General features: G+C 39.3%; 1 protein-coding gene across 1 annotated transcript in view; it reads left to right on the top strand.

The window, feature by feature from the left end:
* The first annotated feature begins 925 nt into the window (after positions 1–925).
* The window catches only part of THSD7B (thrombospondin type 1 domain containing 7B), a 271437-nt gene continuing 251214 nt past the window's right edge, over positions 926–21148 (top strand). Inside the window, exon 1 of the mRNA XM_075152722.1 lies at positions 926–1064. Coding sequence (XP_075008823.1) covers positions 926–1064 — 139 coding nt within the window. The remainder of the gene's footprint in view (positions 1065–21148) is intronic.

Below are 21148 nucleotides of genomic sequence, written 5' to 3'. Positions count from 1 at the left end.
GAGACCGAGGGAGACATTCCTCCTTGCTTCCAACGCTGCACAGTGATTATTTTAATCAGTTGTATGATGTAAAACTGCTCCAGCAACAGGAGTTGATCCATTCCTGTCTCAATCCAACGTGGCTCTGGTATTCATCTGACGTATTGGAGAGCTTAATTAAAATCCCTTAGTCAGAGAGACCTCTCCGGAGTAACCGGTTGCTGGTTGAGCTCAAAGATGGGACTTGAACGCGAGTCCCAAATTCCAGAGAAATGCCCGAATAATGCCTAGTTTTCTTTTTCAGGCTGGTTCATCATGTAGTGATAAGCAACCCTTGCTTCCCTGCTTTTCCTGCTGCATTTCTTATGTTGCTTTTGTGTATCCCATGTTCCCACATGGTATGGAGCTGAAACAGTTCCATACAGGTCTGATATTTCAGTTGTCAGGGATCTTAAGTGTAGGACGTGGGGGCTGTATTCAGAGCTGAATTTTGCATCTGGAATCTATTCTCAGCTTTGGTTTAGCCTGCCTATAACACGATAATATTCATGCTAAAGATAAATTAAATGGAGAAAAGAAGGGACACATCACAGACTGTTACCAGATCCCTTGCCATTTATTTGCACTGGCAGATTTCTTCTTAAGAACCTGCTAAAAGCATTTACGATGGCTGTATTTGTAGGATGGGACTGCAGGTCCTCCGGGAGCAGGCCCTCTCCTCTCTCTGCCCCCCTGCCTTTTTTCCCTCTCTTTCTCTCCAAGTGAAGCCGCTTTAGCAGACTTGTCCTCAACGAATCCGGCACATAGGGACTATGAAATGCACAGTGGCCGCCAGGTTACCCTTGGGCTGAGCCTGCTGCCTTGGCGTTTTAAGTCTTTTAGCAAGTGTTTTCTTTTTTTGTTAATTCTAGGACCAAAGGAGACAAGAGACTCAATTATCTGAATTATGCTTCTACAACAGAACTGGGTTTCTCCTCATTGGGCATGGCAGAGACTGGGGAAGTCCTTCCTTCTGTTTGTTTTCTTAATGTTACAAACAGCTGATCTGGAAGCCAGGAGAGGTCATCAGTTTGTCTGGAAAACAGGTAGGAAAAAGATATATTGGCTACTAGATAATTCCTGTATTCGAGGATGGAGTGATTGCCCTTTCTCCATTCTGCTTTAGCTCAATAATAAATTTTAAAAAGCCTGATAATGTCTTCTGGTCTAAATTTTTTTGTAACGGAAAAATAGGGGCCTTTAATCTCTATTTTAAATTAGTAATCTTCATGTCTGTTGCAGTTATGCACCAGAGTGACTCTAGAGTAATTCTAGACTCCTTAATGCTTTTAATCCAAGAGCCAAATTTTTACTGGATCCTGATATCATCATCCTAGTGTTGCTTCCTTTGAAATATTTAATAATTTTCTTTTCATGTTTGAATGAAAAGGGCACACCAGCATCTTTCAGGATGAACTGAGCCAGAAGTCCATACTCTTGGTTGATCTATTTATAATTTCATTGGTATGTTTAGTGAATTATTTTTGTCTATCAGTCAGATTGGGTACATGCAATGTTTGAACATTCAAAATCGGGCATGCACAACGTTTGGAAACTTTTGCGAAGACACGTTGATAACACTGCGATTTTTAGTGAGAGGGAGGAGGTGAGTAAGAAATGGTACAATACAGATGCATAAAACTAAGCATGACACGTTGGATGCTTATTTTGTAGCACAACACAACAACAAAGAATGTTCAATGAAATGGAAAGATTGGCAAATGTGGGAAATGTTTACTCAAAGCACTTCATCAAAAATATGCAACTGAACCAGAGGTTTCGTTGCCCAGGATCCCTTTCAGGTTTGGCCTTTTATGACTGAGCAACAGAGCGATTAAATTTCATGGAAAAATAATTTCCCTCCTTATTTTGGAGACGTTCTTTGCTGTTTTGGTTGTTTGTTTTTTAATTATAGTTCTACAGAAGGTAAGAGACTGAATTAGCTGAATAATGAACCGATTATTCTGGGAGGGCTCCTGTCCTTCTGGTAGGATCAACGCAAGCCTCTCACCCCGGCCACTGGGATGGGAGGCTGAGTGCTGGTGAAGTGCTGGTTAGGTACAATCTGACACTGTATTTCTAAAGACTTTTTTTACGATGTCTTGCATGTAAATTGAAGAGGAAATAAACAACATAAACTGTTTTTCTCCACTTCACTGTTATTTATGTGATTTTTGAACAAGCTTTGAAAGAGGTAGAGTTGTTTTCTTAAGACAAATTAGACCCTTCAATGCTGTCTGTCTCCTCTTCAGTTCTGAAGTGTATTGTACCTTCGGTCTTCAGGGGTGTGCATTGGAAGTCATAAAAATTTAATTTGACTTGATGTTTCCAGCTGACAATAAAGAGTTTCGATGCTTCAAAGGCATCTGAGGCAGATGTATTTAGAACTAAGAAAAGGTGGTGCACAGGTTTGTGTGGACATGGGGTACCATGCTCTGAAAGCCCCGTGATGAGCTCATTGTAAAGGTCTGTATTCCAGATGCAGAAGAAAATTGTCAGTTCTTCTGACTCCCCTGATGAATTAGAAATATCTCAGCTCGCAAGAGTAATTTTAAAAACCTTAAATCTGAACAGTATTTTGATGCACTTTCTCTGCTTATGTAGTGATGAGAGGTAGAAAACAACTTTGAGTGAAATGTTTTCCAAATGAAAATAACTTGTGAGCTTGTGCCAAATTCATTGTCCTGTTTGGCAAAAACAAAGATTTTTTTTTTTCTCTCCAGTTAAATATTTTTATATTTGTAAAAAAAAAATTTTCATTTTTTTCATTGGAGTATTTTGTTGAAAATTAGGTAAAAGTTATATCTAAACCCAAACTGTTTAGTTCTAGGTTGAAAAGAATGGTATGTTCACCCTAAACACTTTGTTTTGCTAAGAAACAAAATATTATTTCTGAAGCCTCTACTTTCTCTGCAGTAGTAGAGTAGTGAAGCAGCAGCATTTCTAAATCCTGAGTCTTGGTCTTTTGCAGTCATTCTAAGAAGTAACACAACGGGCTGAGATTTCTCTCGGTAGGTTGAATGGTACTTATTTGGCAAAGATCTTGGTTAAAAGGAGATAAGTGTATTTTGCAGTGTCAGAGCATATGGAAGCGTGTATATCAAAGTAAAATTGCAGTGACCTTGACATTAGTTACAAAAGAGTATAAATGCCAGTCTGCTGTCAGGGTGGCATATGTGGCTTGCTTTATTATGCGTTTTTCTACTTTGCTTGAAATGATTTTTCAGGTATGGTTAATCACAAAGGTGTATCTTTCTTTCAAAAGATTACAGGGAAATGTTTTGGGAAGAGAGGGATGGTAACTTGAATGGAGCAGGTGGATCTGGAGAGGTAGGAGGGTTAACATAACCTGTTGCGGCAGGATATTAATAATAAAATAACTTTGGGATGTAGATCATGGAGATCTTGACCTAATGAGATATGTGGTTTGTATAATGATAATTAAAAAATCATCCCATAGTTTGAGGACTTCTGTGCCAATACAAAAAAAAATGATAAAAATTAAATAAAAGCACACCACAGTGAACCTAAAATGAAGTAGCTTTTAATGTCAGAACTGAGCAGATCCGATCTGATAAAAAGAAAACCTGCAGCTGTTGTGTTTTTTTTAATGAAACAATCTAATGAGAAATGAGCACTTCCTAATGGGAAAGGAGATGATCTGTTTTGTTTTTAAATCTTAAATTGTCTGTTGCAAGCATGGCAAGTTACTTACCTGCTGCAGAGAAATTCAACTTCTTATTGAAATGTCATGCTTTATAATTAAATAAGATTATGCTACTGTAAGCTCTGACTTTAAGAAAATGAATTTATATGTACTAAAGTAAATTTTCCTAGCACACAGAAGTCCAGAGATGCATCCTTAATATGGGGGGGTGGGGGAAGCATCATATCAGGACTGAAGTTTATAAAGCAGGCTTTTTTTCAGCTAAATCCTTGGCTTTATCTAAGGAAGACTCATAGATTTTCATGCTGCGCTTGGTGGTCTTGGTATAGGCGAAAGCAATTGTATTGAAATCTCTGCATCTACAAAAAACCTAGGCTCTATATTTCTGAAATGTAAGAACTTGGCAGTGAGGTAGGTTATACATACTCTTCCCTCAGCTGTTCAAAGGGCTATCACTTGCATTTTGCTTTTTTGTGGCCTGTCTTAAAACCATTTAGTTTCAGCTTTTGGTTTCTAGAGATGATATATTAATGTCTAAATATCTATACACTGTATCTTTTGGTTTCAAGACATTTCTTGTCAGATACTTATTTTGTGACCACCAGCCTACATGAAAGCAATAATTATATCAATTAAATTACTTGGCAACCTCAAATAGCTGAATAATTTTCCGACACTTGCTAACTAACAGAGCAGTTTTAGTGATAAAATCTTGAGAAAATTTAATTGGATCTAAATCCTTGTAAATTAATATTGTTTAATGCAATAGCCAATTAACAATTTGCATATTTCACCATGTTTCTTCAACTCTTGAATGGTCCTAAAAGTGCCTGGAATTTTTGTAATGCAAATATGTCTACGTTTTAGTGATGGCCATTCAAGCTTTTAAAACTGTATATAGAATATTGATACACACATGCATCCACAGCATGATTCTAGTTGGTTTATCTTTTGGTGAAGCTCTAAGATTTAGTTCTCAAGTTTTAATTAAGAATAAATATGTGCAACACAGGAAATATTTTGGATGCTTTGCAGGAGAGGGGCTGATAATTAGGATTACAAAATGCTGAAAATTAGCCCTTCCCAGAGACAGTTGCAGTTGCTGCATGGGCAGGTTGCAGTCTCACCATCATTGCTGGTGTCTTCAGCTCTTTCATAAACTAGACCTCAGTAACCGTGCATGTGCTATTTTCATAGAATCATAGAATAGTTTGAGTTGGAAGAGACCTTTAAAAGTCGTCTAGTCCACCCCCCCTGCAATGAGCAGGGACATCTTCAACTAGATCAGGTTGCTCAGAGCCCCGTCCAACCTGACCTTGAATGTTTCCAGGGATGGGGCATCTACCACCTCTCTGGGCAACCTGTGCCAGGGTTTCACCACCCTCAGTGTAAAAAATTTCTTCCTTATATCTAGTTTGAATCTACCCTCTTTTAGTTTAAAACCATTCCCCCTTGTCCTGTCGCAATAGGCCCTGCTAAAAAGTCTGTCCCTATCTTTCTTATAAGCCCCCTTTAAGTACTGAAAGGCTGCAATAAGGTCTCCCCGAAGCCTTCTCCAGGCTGAACAACCCCAACTCTCTCAGCCTTTCCTCATAGGAGAGGCGTTCCACTCCCCGATCATTTTTGTGGCCCTATAGTTAATATTTTCCCCAAAATACTAACAGAATGAAAGGGATAAGGGACATACCCCATAAAGGTGGCTCTCAGAGCTAAAGCAGTGATGTGGCTTTTTTTTTTTAATAAGGGGAATATTTGTAAAATATTGTAAAATACTGTAAAAATGTATTTTTTACAATATATTTACAATCTATTGTAAAAATGGTTTTGTAGGATGAAAATGCTCTGATTTTGAGGAAAATAGTTCTCTAATTGTGGTAAAAATGCTATTTAACATGGAAATAATACTCTGTCTACTACGGAAGGGAGGAAGGGGACTATTAGAAACCCAGATGTGGTGTCCCAGTGAGTTCTCCATCTGTAATTCTCTCCAAAAAATGAATCGGGATGGCAGTTTAGCCCAGCAGGGACATACTCCCTGTTACGAATGGAAGAGCACTGAAAGTGAGATATCAGACTGGGAAATGGATTTGTAATACAGCTGATCACAGTAGAGAGATTTTTACCTGAGGAAGAAACCCTTAATCTTCTGGAGTTTGTAGGCTTCTGGGTGTAGTGAGCCATAAGTTCTCTTGCCCCAGGTGAACGCAAAAAACCTTTAGTTCAGAGTTATTACCCATATTTGAAAGCCCTTTTTAATAGGGTTAGCAAATGGGTTTTGATCATTAGTCTTTCTTCAGAAACAATCCATAATGGAAAAGGGTACGAAATGAACTTTTCAGAGAACAACTTCTAACGTGGAGGAACCTTTGAACTACTTGTGAATGTGGGTGAGCCAGTTATGGCTAAGATGAAAAAGATCTTTTGTTCTCTGTTCTCAGATAATACTGCCATAAAATGCCCTTTCTCAAGATCTTAATTTCAGGAAGGCCAAGTGCTGGTTTGGAAGTACCTTTGACCTTATGTCTTAAAAGACAAACTTTTACCTACGTACACCAAATGTTAAAAGGAGTCCGGATCTTCAAAGGACAGTAGAGCTCAAACCTACTTAAAAGAGATTCAAAGATAGCTCTGCAACAAGTGATATTTTTCCAAAAGCTCTACAAGATGAAGAATGATAATCTATCCTAGATTGTGTTTTTTATTTGATAGGACAACAATTCATGAAAGAAGTGCCAATGTCTTTTTAGTGATCTTTGTGTGGCATCTGAAAGTTTTATGACATTTCTGACTGTCTGATGCTTCCAAACTTGTCATTTTGTGGCAAATGTTCTAATTGTAGGTTATTCTTAGGCTGTCTTGGTGGATGGAATTTTAAATATTTAAACTCTAAAGTGGAAATTTAGCCTTGATTTAATCAAACTTTGAATGATTCTGAGGTTCTTCACTATACTAAGAGTTTAGGACTGCAGTGATTCTCTTAGGTTATAGATTGCAATCTTGTCATATCGACAGCAGCAACAATGAATAAATAATTTTTTAAAAAAATATTAAGTTCCATTCTGAAAGTCAGATTGTTGTCATAAACTTGATGATTGAAAAGTTGTTCTAAAATAATAAGCCTTCTTATTTTTACCTGTAACTTTATTCATGACCAGTTTATATCTTTGTACTTGAGCCAGACTATTCTTTAAGTTAAGTAACTCTTCTTTTGGTAGTTGCTCCTAATGATTTTGAGAATTAAGGATACCAAGCTATTCTGGACCTCTGTTAGTAAACATACTCTCTTTGAACTGGTTTGTCAAATTAAATCTTTTCTTAGCATTGCTCCTCAGAATTATATCAAATCTCAGATGAGATTTCACCCACTGGTATTTTACAATTTTAATTAGAAGTGCCTGGCTTAAAATATCTCAGAATCACATAGGTGATGCTCTTTTTGAGTATTTTGTAATAAACAGTTTAATTTGAAGTAGTTTAGTTGGTTTTAATCTGTTGACATAGTTTCATTAAGTAGCTATTTAAAAAGTGATTTAAATATTAAAAATAGTACTTTAGTTCCAAATTTGTCTAAAATAGTTCTTTACAAAGAATATTTTATGGGACAATATAAATTATGCTTTTATTTCTGCAAAACTTTTTAAAAAACCAATAATACTTGAAGCTTTAAAGAAAGTTGTTTTGCAAAATTTCATTAGCAGCAAAACTTAATCTGCTGGCTGATTATCAGTCACTGATGTTTGAGAAGATTTAAGGGTGGCCTCAAAGCTAATCTCATATTTCCTTAGACAGGAGTGCAATTTCAGATTGCTAAATATTTGGTTTTCTCTCCTCATTATTCCTTACCCTTTCCTATCCACATTTTCACCTTTCTCTTCCACACACCTCTAAATATTATAATGTATTGTTCTGCTGCTTCACCTCACCCTTATCATTCCAGTTCTGATATGGTGTCCTCATCTGGTATTCTTTCCTCAACAGTTGAATCCAACTTGTCTTGAAGTTGTGGAGATGCGTCTGTGGCCTTACTTTATAACCCTTTGCAGTGATGGTACGAATAATATTTAGGTGGGTGAGACATTTCAAAGTTGGTGGAGACCTTGTGTCCTTAGGCAGTAAATACTGGTGAGTTTGTTGGAGAACTGGACAAACGTATATGAGAAGAGCTCCATCTCTCTCCTGAAGAACCTTTCCTACGGAAAGCTTTCCTGGAAGCTCATCTTCTAGCCTGGCCTGTCCTCCAGGTGCTTGAGGTCTACTGCTGTGTTGGATAAATGTACCACAGCAGCCCATTGCATACCCGCCTGGGTCCTGTCCATCATAGCTTCTGGATTAATCCTTAATTTACAGGGCTAAAAGCTCTGCGTATAGGACATGGCTGAAGAACCTGCCCCGTTGGCCCAGAGAATGCCATCCAGTGTCAGAGACATCAGAATTGTTCCTGGAGGAGTTATGGTTTGGAAAGCATGCTCAGAGATGCAGAAATGCTTAAACTGGTGCCCTTTTTCCTTGTCTGTAAAACCTGATATGTTCTCTGGTTTCCTGTAGGGACTTGAAGACACCAGTGAAACGTTCTTGGTGGCACTGCTTAAAGAAAGAATCCTTGGCTTCTGTACTTTTTCTTAGAGAAACGCACTACAGCAAGCAATACGGGAAACATAGAGTATCAGTCAAATTAAAAAGGCAAGCAAAAGAGGAACTGAAATGACACTGAAATATATGTTAAAATTAACACTTTATATGCTTGGAGATAATAGACAGGGTACTCGTTCCTCAGCAGAGAAGAGTACTGTGCAGCAGCAGGGCTGTAGACTGACGGCGGTGCTTGCTGAGTTCAGATGTAAGCTTTTACAGCATGTGCCTGGTAATTTTGTTATTGTTGGGCTTGCAAAACTATTTCAATAGTTCTTTTACACAAAGACTACACGCTTTAACAAATATCTTTGTCTAACCGCCATCAAACGTTCAGTAGGTGGTGGTTTAAACTAGATTACACAGGAGATTCACACTAATCTTTTAATGTCCCTCTTCCCTTCCTGAGAATAATAGTTTTTGAGAATAAGGTGCTTTTTTCTGTTTTTTTGTTGGTATTGGGAAAAGTATAAGTTAGGCGTCTTATCCTTTTCTTTCCTCAATAGTTACTATGGGAACAGAGCTGCGGGTCACGGGAAAATCTGCAAAAGTGGTTTCTTCTAAATTGTTCATTTAAAAAAAAAAAAAAGATAGCTTATTACTGGAATTGTGGTACTTTTCATTGAACTTTGTTGGATTGTATTGTTGTACATATTTCACTCACAAAAGAAGCACAGTGAGTGGCAAGAAAAACAGATGGGGATGTTTTTGTACTTTTTCCTTGGGGTTAATATTTTTTTAATTGAATGCAGCTGTTGGAAAGATTTCTGTTGTTACGAATAGGCGGAGCATTAAAAATGGATGATCACATTTTCAGCCTGTTTCAGTGGAGCACTAGATTTAATTATTTTGCTGCCCTTGTTCAGAACTCTGCAGGTGTTTTTTAATAATTATATCTTAAGTTAGTTAGAATAAGAGTTTCACTTAGCCGCTTAATTGAACGATTTCAATATATCGGGGTAATCGCTTCCTCATTCAGCTCTTGTGTACAGCAGTTATTGTGGGTGAAAAGATCCAAAATTGTATTAGAAATCCCTAAGATGCGTATTGTTGTTCTCAGAATGCAGATAATGGAACTGACTCTTTCTAGGGACACGAGTTTTGGGTCGTCTGCCCACTGATACCTGTATTTCCCTAGATTTTTTTTTTTCCTGGTATGTATGGGAATAGTCCTGCTGTAATCCGCTTAATCTTTTTTCATTTTTTCTTTTAGATAATAAATGCGAATGGTAAAAGCCAGGAACACGAAATGGAGAAGTTAGAAGGGATGGGGGATATTTCATGGTAATCTAGATTATTGACATAGTGTTCATATGGCTTATTTTAATCACCCTCAGCTAGTTGATATATTAAGTGGGCGTTTCATTGTATCTAGTAGTTTCGAGTATATGAGCTTCAGTTTGCTTAGAGAGTTCCTGCTGAGATCAGGAGTGTGGTGTGTGAATCCAGAGGCAGTATCTGGTCCTTATGTTGCCTGGTGTCTTCCACTTTGCAGACTTCTGCAGGTTCCTTCTTCTAGAGACCTTTTAAAGTTTATGGTTAAATGTATCTCCATGTCATACTTGCGTATAACAGCAATTTAGGATTATAGAGCTAAATTTGGAAAAGCATGTTAAAACCTCATTACAGTGGTTCTAAATATATTGGCTCTATATGCTGGGGGATGAGTTGTAGACAGTTGCTGAAGTATATCCAGCTTTTGTGTGGCATGTCCTGGAAAGCTAGCCATGAAAAATCACTTTTCAAATGAGAACTTAATAAAAACTTTCCTGCTCTGAACACTAAGCCCTACTCCCCGTGCGATTAGTGGTTTCATTTCTTTCTCAGCAGTTGGGTAATGATTATGGCTCCAGATGCTGCAGGAGTGATAAAGAGTGTGATTAATTTCACTTGAAAGGGCATATGTTCAAAGAGGAGCCAGCCCAGTGCCTTGAACGCGGAGCCCACGTCGCTGCCGCGCCGCAGCTTGCTCGACTTGGTACCCAACTGTTCCCGGGGAAGGTACCAGTAAACCCAAGTTATTTATCTTAACCGAATATATTTGATGCTTGGTTTTGCCCGCTCATGGATATGTTTCCCCCCCCGCACTGTGTTCCGCGGTATCTGGTTTTAAAAGCTTTTTGCGTCTCTTTGTAAAGCAGCGCTGTCAAACTTTCAGCAGAAGACTTTGAGAAGGGGCTGATGCCACCAGCGCAGCCCAAGTAGCTGCGAACAAGTTCAGTTATGTTTATACCCTGTGCAGAACGGAGCGCTAATGAAAGGATTCATGTTCCCCAGCATAGTCAACAGCAACTTTGGAACTGTTCCTACGCTTTATTTGCAATAATAGTTCACGCCGTATGACTTGCTGAAAAATCCTGACATTTAAAGTGTTACATTTTCAATATACTTAAAAAATTAAATGTGTAAGGTTAGGTACTTTGACGAGTCTTTTATTGGGACTTTATTGACCTGTTGAATAGGTCAACAGAAGTATGAGACACAGTTGGTGGTGCCAGCCACGTGATTAAATACAGGGCGAGGGGATAGCTGGTGTTTATTGTGTTATCACCTGAACTTTTTCACTGATTGGTGTCCTCTGGGGTTTATTCTGTCACCCCTGAGATCCAAAGACCTTCAAATATCAATAGTTTAAAAATATCCACCTATGTGTGAGGCATGTTTTACTTCTCTACAGTACGACATTTATAACCATAAATTTCACAAGTTTGAAGCTGCTGAAGACAAAAATAAATTCAGTACTTCTGACATCTTTAAGATCTTTTGACCCATTAGTTAAATTGATTTATATCACCCAGTTGCTTTTAAGCAAAATAAGCACTTTTCTTCTAGCTTTTGAAAATCTTCACAGTGGAGACACTGGATATAGAAAAGTTATTTCTACCTTTATTAAATTCTGATGTGTATTAGCTGCGTAGTTTTGAATCAGCTGCCTGGATGGAGTACAGAATTGGAGTTTTTACAGACAGGGATTAGAAGGAGGCTGTAATGATAAAACACCAGGAACTTTTCAGAAATTCTTTTATTAAATATGGTGCACATAAGGTAATGCTTGCATAAAGTTTTTATTGTCATTCCTTTAATATTCTTGCTTGTATTAATAAAGTAATGCTGAATTCAAGCAGAAGTAAAAATGAATTTCAATAAATTGGTTGCAGCTCTGTGTTAAATGTGTACATTGTATGACTAGAATAAGTAACTTAGATAAGCTTTCAATATTTTCAGTTAAACTAATTCAGTACATCTGTTTTTCTACTGGCATTAAATATTTCATAATCCAAGTATAGTTTTATATTGATTTAAATCATTATTAACGTGAAAATTTGTGATTCTGCGGATGTGTATTCCCGAATTTAGCTTTATTCACTGTCAGCAGTGAGCTCGTAATGTGTGAAGTTGTGTCTGTGCTTAACAGGCAGCCGACATGTATTTGTTTTGAAGTTGTAGAAATCTGATAATGAGGGTTTATCCAAACTTTAACTATTATTGATCACACTTTTCTCATAAGGAACTATCAATCCTCTATCTTCTGCATTCCTCTGCAAAGTGCTGAGAAAACCTTACTTTTAGAATTGCCTCCAAACATGAAAAAGTATGCAAAAAAAAAGCAGCCAAGTATATCCTTGCACGTGTAGCACTGGGATGAAAGTTATACGGTGTGTCTGTCTTAAATATGTCGCTTACGTGTTAGTGTCTATGTGTGTGCATGTTTATGCATTACTTTTTGCGTGTATTTATATGTCAACCATGTATAATTGTGTTGCCATCTAGCCAAGGACGCTGGTGTAGTGGCAGAAATAGAAACATAGCTGCAATGTTTGGAAAACTGGAGAGGGATCAAATGAGAGACAGGGAAGTCAGAGTAAATGATGACACTAATGTTATTGTGCCCTAAGGGTCTTGCAAAGTACAGTACTTAAAACCCAATTTTTGCTTTGTAGATAAGTGAGTGTGTCTCAGTTAAGTCAATATACGTGTGCAATAGATGATAAAGCTTGGTATTACACACCTCCTTTGATATTTTTCATACTTACTGCTTTAAAGGTAACATTATATTTATGTTTGGAACTCTCTAAAGTACTTTATGCTTTTTGTTATGAGCTTTCAAACGTGTTGCTTGGTTTAGTAATGGGAGCTCGGGCAGCCTGAAATTTTCACTCTCATGTTAGGTATTTATTGATGGCTTATTGACCGCTGACCTTTGCTAGGACTGTCTCCAAAAAAGCAGCGAGTGACACCAGGGGATAACAAATCAACTGAATTGAAAAGCAGATGAGAAAATGTAATTCTATGCAGTTGCATTTAAATATTGAAGGCTGCTTTTTTGAATGAAAACAAGGGTGAAAAACAAACAAAAAAATCCCTGCTTTGCCTATAGATATTTTGAAATTTTAATGTACTCCGATATTAAAAAAAAAAAAAAAGCCTTTTACTTATTCATCTTCTTCACTGTGATTTACTTGTCCTTGATGGATTTTTTTAAAATAGATGAGCCAGCTTTTAAAGTCCTCAAAATGATTTAATTGTTACAGCACACAGGGCCCCAAATCAGATTTAAGGTATTTTGATACAGGTTATGGAATAAACCGGTGAACAGATGCTGAGGATGGAAAGTTGCTGGTACTCAAATCCACTAGATGATTCTGCAGGCAGAAGATTCCCCATAGACCTTAACTGACAGGTCAGTAGCTAACCTTAGTATATGCTGTTTAATACAATAATGTTGGGATAAATACATTGTAACTATGTCTGTGTGTCTTAGTGTATGAGGAGCTAAAGAAATGGTAAACTCGCAATGTTCTGAATATATTACCAAATAAAGCTATGCAGCATTCAATAAAGCAATTACATAAAAAGCATTACAGTCAACTTCAATTCCAATATTAGCAGTAATAATCAATCATTTTCAATCCGAGGGATGGTCTAATCGCTTTTTGTTGCTGCTTTGAAAGGTTACATTACTCAGTTATCTTGCAGCTGAGCAACCTCTTCATGTTTGCTTCATGTAGGATTTTATAAATGTTCTTTCTTTTAATCTCAGTATTTTGGTATTGGCTGTTTTGTGAGAATTTAAGAATTTCCCTAACCTTTTGTCATCCCAATATAACTTTTTACAGTTCTTACACTCTTTTGGAGTCAAGACCTAATTGTCATGAGCAACAGATGAATTTTTTTAGTCTCTGTAAAATCTCCTTTTTGCTCCTTGTGTTGGTGTTGCCACTTGGCTTTGTGGTGGAATAAGCATCCTACATAAGTAATCCATTCAGCTTCATCCAGTGCTTGTTCCTGTGCAGTTCAAGGAGTTTTCTTCCTTTGGCACACTTCAGATCGTGAGTCTGACCTTCTCACGGAGTCTGTTCTTCGGTCTAATCCCCGTGACGGACAGTGGTTTCTCTCCTCTGCTTTGCTCTCAGCTGCGTGGGCAGCACACTGCAGGCTCCGTTATAGATCACTGCTGGTGGATTTTAATTGATGCTATCGGCGTAACCCTATTTACTTCCTTCCTTAATCAGGTAATTGGGAGATGCTTAAGGACAATTGTATTATCACCATTAGGATAGTACTAGTAAGTTGATACTTTAACGAAAAGATAGATGCATGAGAAAACGGGGAAAAGATGATTTCCATCAAGCTTTCTTCCTGCCTTCACCTCTCAAGGACAGCAGGTAGGCTGACTGATAGAGCGACAGACTTGATTCAACTTTTTTTGTAAAAGTGTAAGTTTTATAGAGCCTGATTTCCTCCCACCCCCTTTTTTTTTCCCCCAGAAGCCTAGATACTTTGTGAAAGATTCATGTTTTCAGGTCTTCTGGAACCAATTCTAGCCAATCCTTTTTACTTGTGGACAGTGCCATTTAGAAAATATTAATCACAATGCAAAATATTGAGTTTTAAGCAAAAGCATATCTCCTTTTCTTAGATATGAACCTGGCTAACAGTTAATTGAATTACTGTATCCTGGATGATGCCGGTTGGCCTATAAATTTATTTCCTCCATTGACTAGTAAAATTAGCATATTTTGCATGAATGAGAACTAAAAGGTCCATAGCATTTTAGTTTTTTCCCCCTGTAAATAGCAATTGAAGCAGCTGGCAAATTTTAGCTTAAGAATAAATTATCAGAGATTTGTTTCTTTTTATGTCTTTGGACGGTATTGGCAAAGCTGTCTATTAATGTATTGCTGATGAATTTTTAAAATTTTTTAAAAAATCCTAACAGTTTTATCATGCCTGGCCTGAATATACATTGTAGTGCCCATAACTGTCCTGCTATCCTGTGGACACAAACACGCGTTCTGGTCAGCTTCTCTTCAGGTAGCTATTAACATGTGGAAGATCTATATATCTGAATGAATTTCTGTTGTGGTGTTTATTTTTACTCTTTATCAACATAAATCTATTCAGTCTGATGTCCCTTGTCTTTACGCACTGACAGCTGCCCGGAGGTGGCATAGGATGCTGCGTGAAACTGCTGATTGTTGGTGTCATGCATTATTCTAGGCTTGCTTTTTTTTAACTAGGTTGGTAAATGCCATATGTAAAATTTCATAACTTTCTCATAAAACCCTTTTAGTATCTCTCTGGAGACTCTATTGATAAACTTTCCCTTAAGCATACATACAAATTAAATGTAAGAACCTGAGGCTAAAAGAATTTGCTCCAAGGCAACGATTCACAAGGATGAAAAATCAATAAGAGTTTCATTAAGGAAAGAAAGAAAGTTTAAACAGGTTCTGTGCTTTGCTTTCCTATGGAAAGTAGAGGGAGAAACCATTGATCATTTTATTCAGCTTTATTCTTAGAAATAGGCGTCATAATGTTGATGCAGGTATTTTGAAGCATGAATGTGGCTGGGTGAAAGAACCTGGCGTCTGCCATCTCCTTGGCTGTATCCCCAGTGTATCTTTCCAAACTCTCCTCCTTCGGCTCTTCCTCTTCATTCGTATGAGCAGCACCTGCTGTAAGTGGAATTGTCCTCCAGAGAAGCTGCCTCAGCTGGTAACTTGGAACTTGTTTAAGCAGGTGTATTTATGCAGGAGGTTACAGCGTGGACTTGCAGAACTGCTGCCAAAGGGAGCTGTGTCCTCCATGAGTAGAGGTTTCCACTCTTCAGCGGGTCAGGTTGGGTGGCTGTGCTGGATGAGTCGATTCAGTTAGCTGATGTGATGGAAACTATGGTTTTTTTCTATCTATTTTTAAAGGTTTTCTGTTGAATTAGCTGTCTGAGAAGTGACCCACCCTGCAGCAGACGTGGTGAGGATGAGCAATGGCGGGCAGGAGGATGCTGTGGGGTGGGTGGGGGAAGGGGGGGGTGAGACCAGCCCACGTGTGGGACCTGCGTGGGTGAGCGTGCACGCAGACGCTGACACGGGCGCCCGCCCGGTCTGTGCGTAGGAGCTGCGCTCTGCTGGGAAGATTGTGTTTGTGGAAGCTGGACTTCTATAGCAACCGTATTTCCCTGTCATAACTCTCAATTTTTTTAGTTTTGCTATTAAAACTTGGTGATGACACATGTTAACAATCTGACAGTGACATTCGGCAGTTATCCATCTGTTTGTTTTCATTAAATACTGTTTTTTGAAAAGTTTTAGCGGCGATCCGATTAAAAGGCACTTAGGATGGAAAACCTGGCAGAGGTTCAGCCAAGAGCAAATTTATTTCTCCAGGCTTGTTTAAAAAACCAGGAATGCTGGCAGGGTTGAACAGTAAATATGAGCTGTACATCTTGTTCAGCGGGCTTTTTTTGGATGCCTTGCATGAACCGAACTAGTGAGTAAGTGAAATGCACGTGTCTGAGGGCTCTGACGGAGTTGCGGTGATGGATTAAAATCAGATGAGCGAAGCTGCTGCCACCCCTGACCATCTGCCCCGCTCTTTGTTGTGCATCCCAGAACAGCAATATTTGGTCTGTTCATGAATCAGCTTTTATAAAACAGTTTTTAGTCTGGAATATTAAAGTAAGCTGAACCGGGGCTGGTTCGCTTTAATACGCTTCTCCAAAATGGTTTTAGGGGAGCTTTCAGACTGCCCCAGCTGTCTAAAAAGGCATGCTAAAAATGGAATGGTATTTGTAGCCCTGAGGCTGACGGAGGTAACGTACTCGTGCTGCTTCCTCGCTCGCACCTCCTCACCCCGCCGCTCTGCGCACGCGGGCGTGCGCCGCTGCGGGGCTGCTCCGCGCCCGCCTTGGGGCTGACGGCGTCCGCAGCCCTGCCTGTCCCTGGAGCAGGCTTCCCTGCGCAGCAGCGCCCGTCCTGAGAGTTAGCACAAATGCTGCTTCAGCCCAACGTTTCTTCTCAGTGTATTTAAAATTGGGGTCCTTTTCGCCACTCCAGTCCTGCAAAAGCGCTGTTAACATTTGTAAATATTTTGTCTTAAGAGCAAGCTACTGTTTGTTACTTAGATATTTGTATGATAACGTATACAGTGATTGCCTAACTTATATCTTCATCTGCAGAGCATCTGAACTGTAATTTGGGGAAATCTTTTGCTTGGTTTTAGAGCAAAATTGGGTTAAAGCTGATTAGCTGAAGCAAATGTGGTGCACCACAAACCTACGCCGAGTCATTTTATATGCACTTATAAACAAGTGTTTGGGGGTGAAAGTCCCATGCCTCTAAGGGCCCTGGGCTGCCGGATGACCTGTTCACCTTTCCCAGTTTTTGAACAGTGGTGTGTGAACAGATTGGATCAGATCTTGTTTCAGCATCATCTGTTTCCACAGCTGAAGCTCCCATATGATCAGATGGTATAAATTATTTAAGATGCAGAAGCTGTGTAACCGGAGTCTCCAGTAAAGGTTAAGGCTCCATCTGTTCTGCCAACCTCGAGGACTGCACATTTCACAGCATCGTCTGTGTTGCTGGGTGACATCATGAGAGTCAGGAACATTCAAATGTGCCCCAAACTGTTGCTTCACATTTGCTTCACAGCAGTGCAGACCTCACCACATTAGCACCGTACGCCTGGGATGCTCTCGGCCCAACTTCATTCACAGTCAGACCGTGCTGCCAAGTCCACCTTCAGCACCGGGCTTAGCATCCTCTAACAAAAGCTGGACTGGGCTGCATACAGCACTGAGAGAAAACATACGTGAGCTGAGAGGTTCTTGTGCAATAGGAGGAGAAGACAATAAAATTAAATAGGAAAAAATAGAAATCCAATCTTTTGAGTTCCTGTTGTACATACTCTGTCTTGTTTAAGTCGTGTTTTCAATTTAAAATGTTAGGTCTAATCAGTATTTTAGTGATTCGATTCAGAAATGAGGGCAGCAGCATTTTTTGTATAACAAAACCAAATGAAATTATTCCATATGCAGGTGATGAAGAGAATAAGAATGGAGTTTTGGAACTTAAAACTTTTTCCAAGTTTCAATGCTGCCAACCTCCTTATCTCAAAGAGCAGGAGTCGAGTTTCTGAAAAGCTCTCTGAAAGAGAATTTTGCTTTGTGACATTAAAATTAAATATTGACACTCTTTTCCGGTTTCTCCTCAAACCCAAGTAAAATATATATTCTCTATGTACTATATTCTACATATATAAATGAAACAGAGAAATGCATTTTCTTAAAATCTGCATGGCTTCAGGTGTAGGTTTAAGGAGTTGCTCGAAATATCACAGCTGCTTAGAATAAAAATTGTGAGAATAAGGAAGGATGAAGTTTAGTCTTGTAGATGAAGTTTACAAAATTCTAAAGCTTAATTTTCAGAGCTTCATTTTCTCCTGTTCAGTTTATTGTAACCCATCTTGGAGTCTTTTTCTTAAGGCTGGCTGATTTCCCCTCAGTTAGAAACCAGGCGGGATGATAGATAAAATAGCTATTGTGTAGCTCTTGTATCATTTTTCTAAACATAATAATTATGTTCTAGCCTTGCATTCTTCTGATACAAAAACAAAACCCAGGTACTGTGTTCCTGCTTTTTTCCAAGAGCAATATATAAAGCCTGAATAGGTGCAGTGGTGACAGCTGGCTGGTACCGTCGGTGTTACAGGTTATTAGAGATTGCGTTAATGGGCTCTGTTCTGGAGAGATTTATAGCTCACAGCCTTTGGAGGGAAAGAGGACAACCAAAGCTAAATAAAGTAGGTGGGTTTTTTTTGTAATTTGAGAAGATTTTTAGACAGAGATTTTGTTTGGCAGACCTGCCTGGCCTCATCAAGAACTTTTTTTTGTGTGTGTGATAGCTCAAAAATAGAATAATTTTGACCACCATACTGTCATACATTAGGGCTCAGCACTTTGCAGCTGTCAAAGACGGATCGGACGGAGCTGATGTGGCTTTGGTACCGAACTCATGTGGGCATTTACAGATGGCAGCAGCACAGGCGGCGTAGAGGCTCCAGAAAAACCCTCTTTCTCTGTGACCTGCAGCTACTGGTGGGGTGGGCAGGGAGTAGACACCATCCCAGTCTCTGGGCCATGGGCTTGGGATGTGTTTGGTTGGGCTTCGGTGACAGCCCAGAAGCTGTGGAGCAGTTTCAGGAGGTTTGCATTTCCCCTGTCCCCACCGAAGAGTAGCTGAGCCGTTCAGCCTGAATCAAAGATTTATCCCAGAGAGAAGAAGGAAATTAAGAGGAGACAGTTAAATCTCTTTTTATGCTTTTTGACTTTATGGGATTTTTTCGTTCTGTGCCACGACTGTGGTTTTCTGAGCTGAAAGCTGAAAATATAGCAGAACATAAAAGCTCATAAATTTAACATAAGGCAGAAAGGCCATAGAATGAATAAATACATTTACCTTCCAGGGAATATCTTTTGCCAGTAGACTTCTCTCCTTTCAGATCGGGCTCTACCATCTCAAGCATACAAACTCCTGTGTAAATCTTGTTTCTGGAAAGAAATCGCTCCCAAATAACCTTAGTGGCTCCTTCAAAGGGTACCGCTAACTAGTGAGGGCAGGTGGCCATCCTAATTTTTCCTAATTTTAATGAAACCACCTAGTTTTTTGGTACTTTTAAAGAAAGTAAAAGAGTGAGGGTTTCTAAGAGCTGTGATCTCTTTTATCTCTTTTGCCCCTGCTCTGCTAACTCAAGCCCCGTTTCCTCCCTGCTCTTGCCTGGATCTCTCCCCTGTCCCTGTGAAGCTTTGCATCAGTCGGGAAAAGAGGAAAAACTGCAAAATGAAGGTCAGTGGTCGTGTAGGACATACTGCGCCGAGGGCTGTGAGAGCGCGGGAAGAAGGATGTTTGTCAGCACGTTACCATGCTCAGGGTCATCAATAAAGAGGAATGTAATTGTCACTCTTCTTTTACAATACTTTCCTTAGATTGTTTTTTTTCCCCCATTTCTCTAAATTCATAGCTTTGGGAGCAAATGCTGTTATAGGGAATAGTCAACAGAGGGTTAAACTCTGGTACCTGGTATATAGTTTACCTAAGCTTAGTGGAATTCCAGAAAAACAGAATTTGCAGCAGAAAAATAACAATCAGATCCAATATAACAAATTGTGAGACGCTAACCGCTGCTGTTGTAGCAAGCGTCCTCCTGCTCCGTGGCCTGCCGGTTGTTTTCTGCGCTGTCGTGTGTGCCGGTCTACTTTGGGGGAAAATGGTCGAGTGAACAGACCGGGAGTGAACACAGAGAGTATCTGTGGTTTAATAGTTTTGTCAGGCCTCAGGTGTTCATTCTAACGTAAGCTTTTTAACTAAAGAAATAATAAACTTTTTATTAAAACTCATTAACTGCCCAAAATCATCGTGGCCTTTTATGCGTTTTTAGAGTGGTCAGGCTTGCAAGTCAACATGGCATTATTTTTCTCAAGCAAAGGTGTTTTACTCCCTCTAAAATCATGGGAGATCCTTTTCTCCCTGGTCAGTTCTTGAACATCCATCATTAATTTCCTTCAAGTGGCCGAATTAGTGATAAAATGTTTGAGAGTAAAATTTTGTTGACCATGTTAAGTTTCTGTCTTAATTTTTCAGAAAGATGGGCAGGGAAAGCTATGACACCTCCTTCCTGCAGGGACAAGCTGCTCAAATAATCTAATATAAATCAAATCAGGATCAAAGTGCTTCATTGATTTATTAATGGGACATAATTAACCAGCAATACATTCAAGACCAATATCAGCAATGCACCAGATGAGCTACAGTACAAGACGCTTAGTATAAATTTATAAACACCTTTCTATAATGAATCTCAAAAAGTTTCTAATCACCCCCCCACCACAAAAAAACCACACCCTCCCCCCGCAGTTGTATCCCCCCATCCCCAGTCGTGCGGGGTCCCCTCCCGTGGGGAACGTGGGTTCTGTGCCTGTCTGCACCCATCTGCCCCATGGGATCTGCCTCCCTAGGCTGAGATCCACGCCGCTGCTCTCTTCCCACTGCTCTCTCCTCTCTGCTAATAAGAAAAACAAAATCATGCTTTTCATACTTTCCAAGCTGATTTCTTTCTTTGTTTCAAAAGTCTCTGTGTAGTTCCCTGGTTGCAGTTTAGTCTTGCTGATGGGTCATGGTCATCCTCTTTAGCACGGGCCAGTTTTGTCACTAGCGTACAAAGCTCTGATAAACTACATCTAGGAGTGGTTCTCGGAACTGCTTTTTCTGGAGGTGATATTTAAATCCCAGCCATGGGATTACCTTGGGGTAACAGCCATTGTCTTACTCATAGCTTACCGTATCAAGCAGCGTGATACAGCCGTGGCTGCGCATCTCCCCACTTATCTCCATTCGCTTTGCAGCTGCATCCATTTCTGTTATTGGCTAATGGCCTTTCCGTTTGAAAAGGGGTAGAGGAATAGATGAGAAAACACGTGCAGTTTTTGCTTTATTATACCTTGCATTAAGAGAGGATATACTATTTTCATTTTAACAAAGAAGAAATATTAATTCA

This window comes from Calonectris borealis, chromosome 6 (genome assembly GCF_964195595.1).
Source record: "Calonectris borealis chromosome 6, bCalBor7.hap1.2, whole genome shotgun sequence".
NCBI lineage: Eukaryota > Metazoa > Chordata > Aves > Procellariiformes > Procellariidae > Calonectris > Calonectris borealis.
This window is presented reverse-complemented; position numbering and strand designations above follow the sequence as displayed.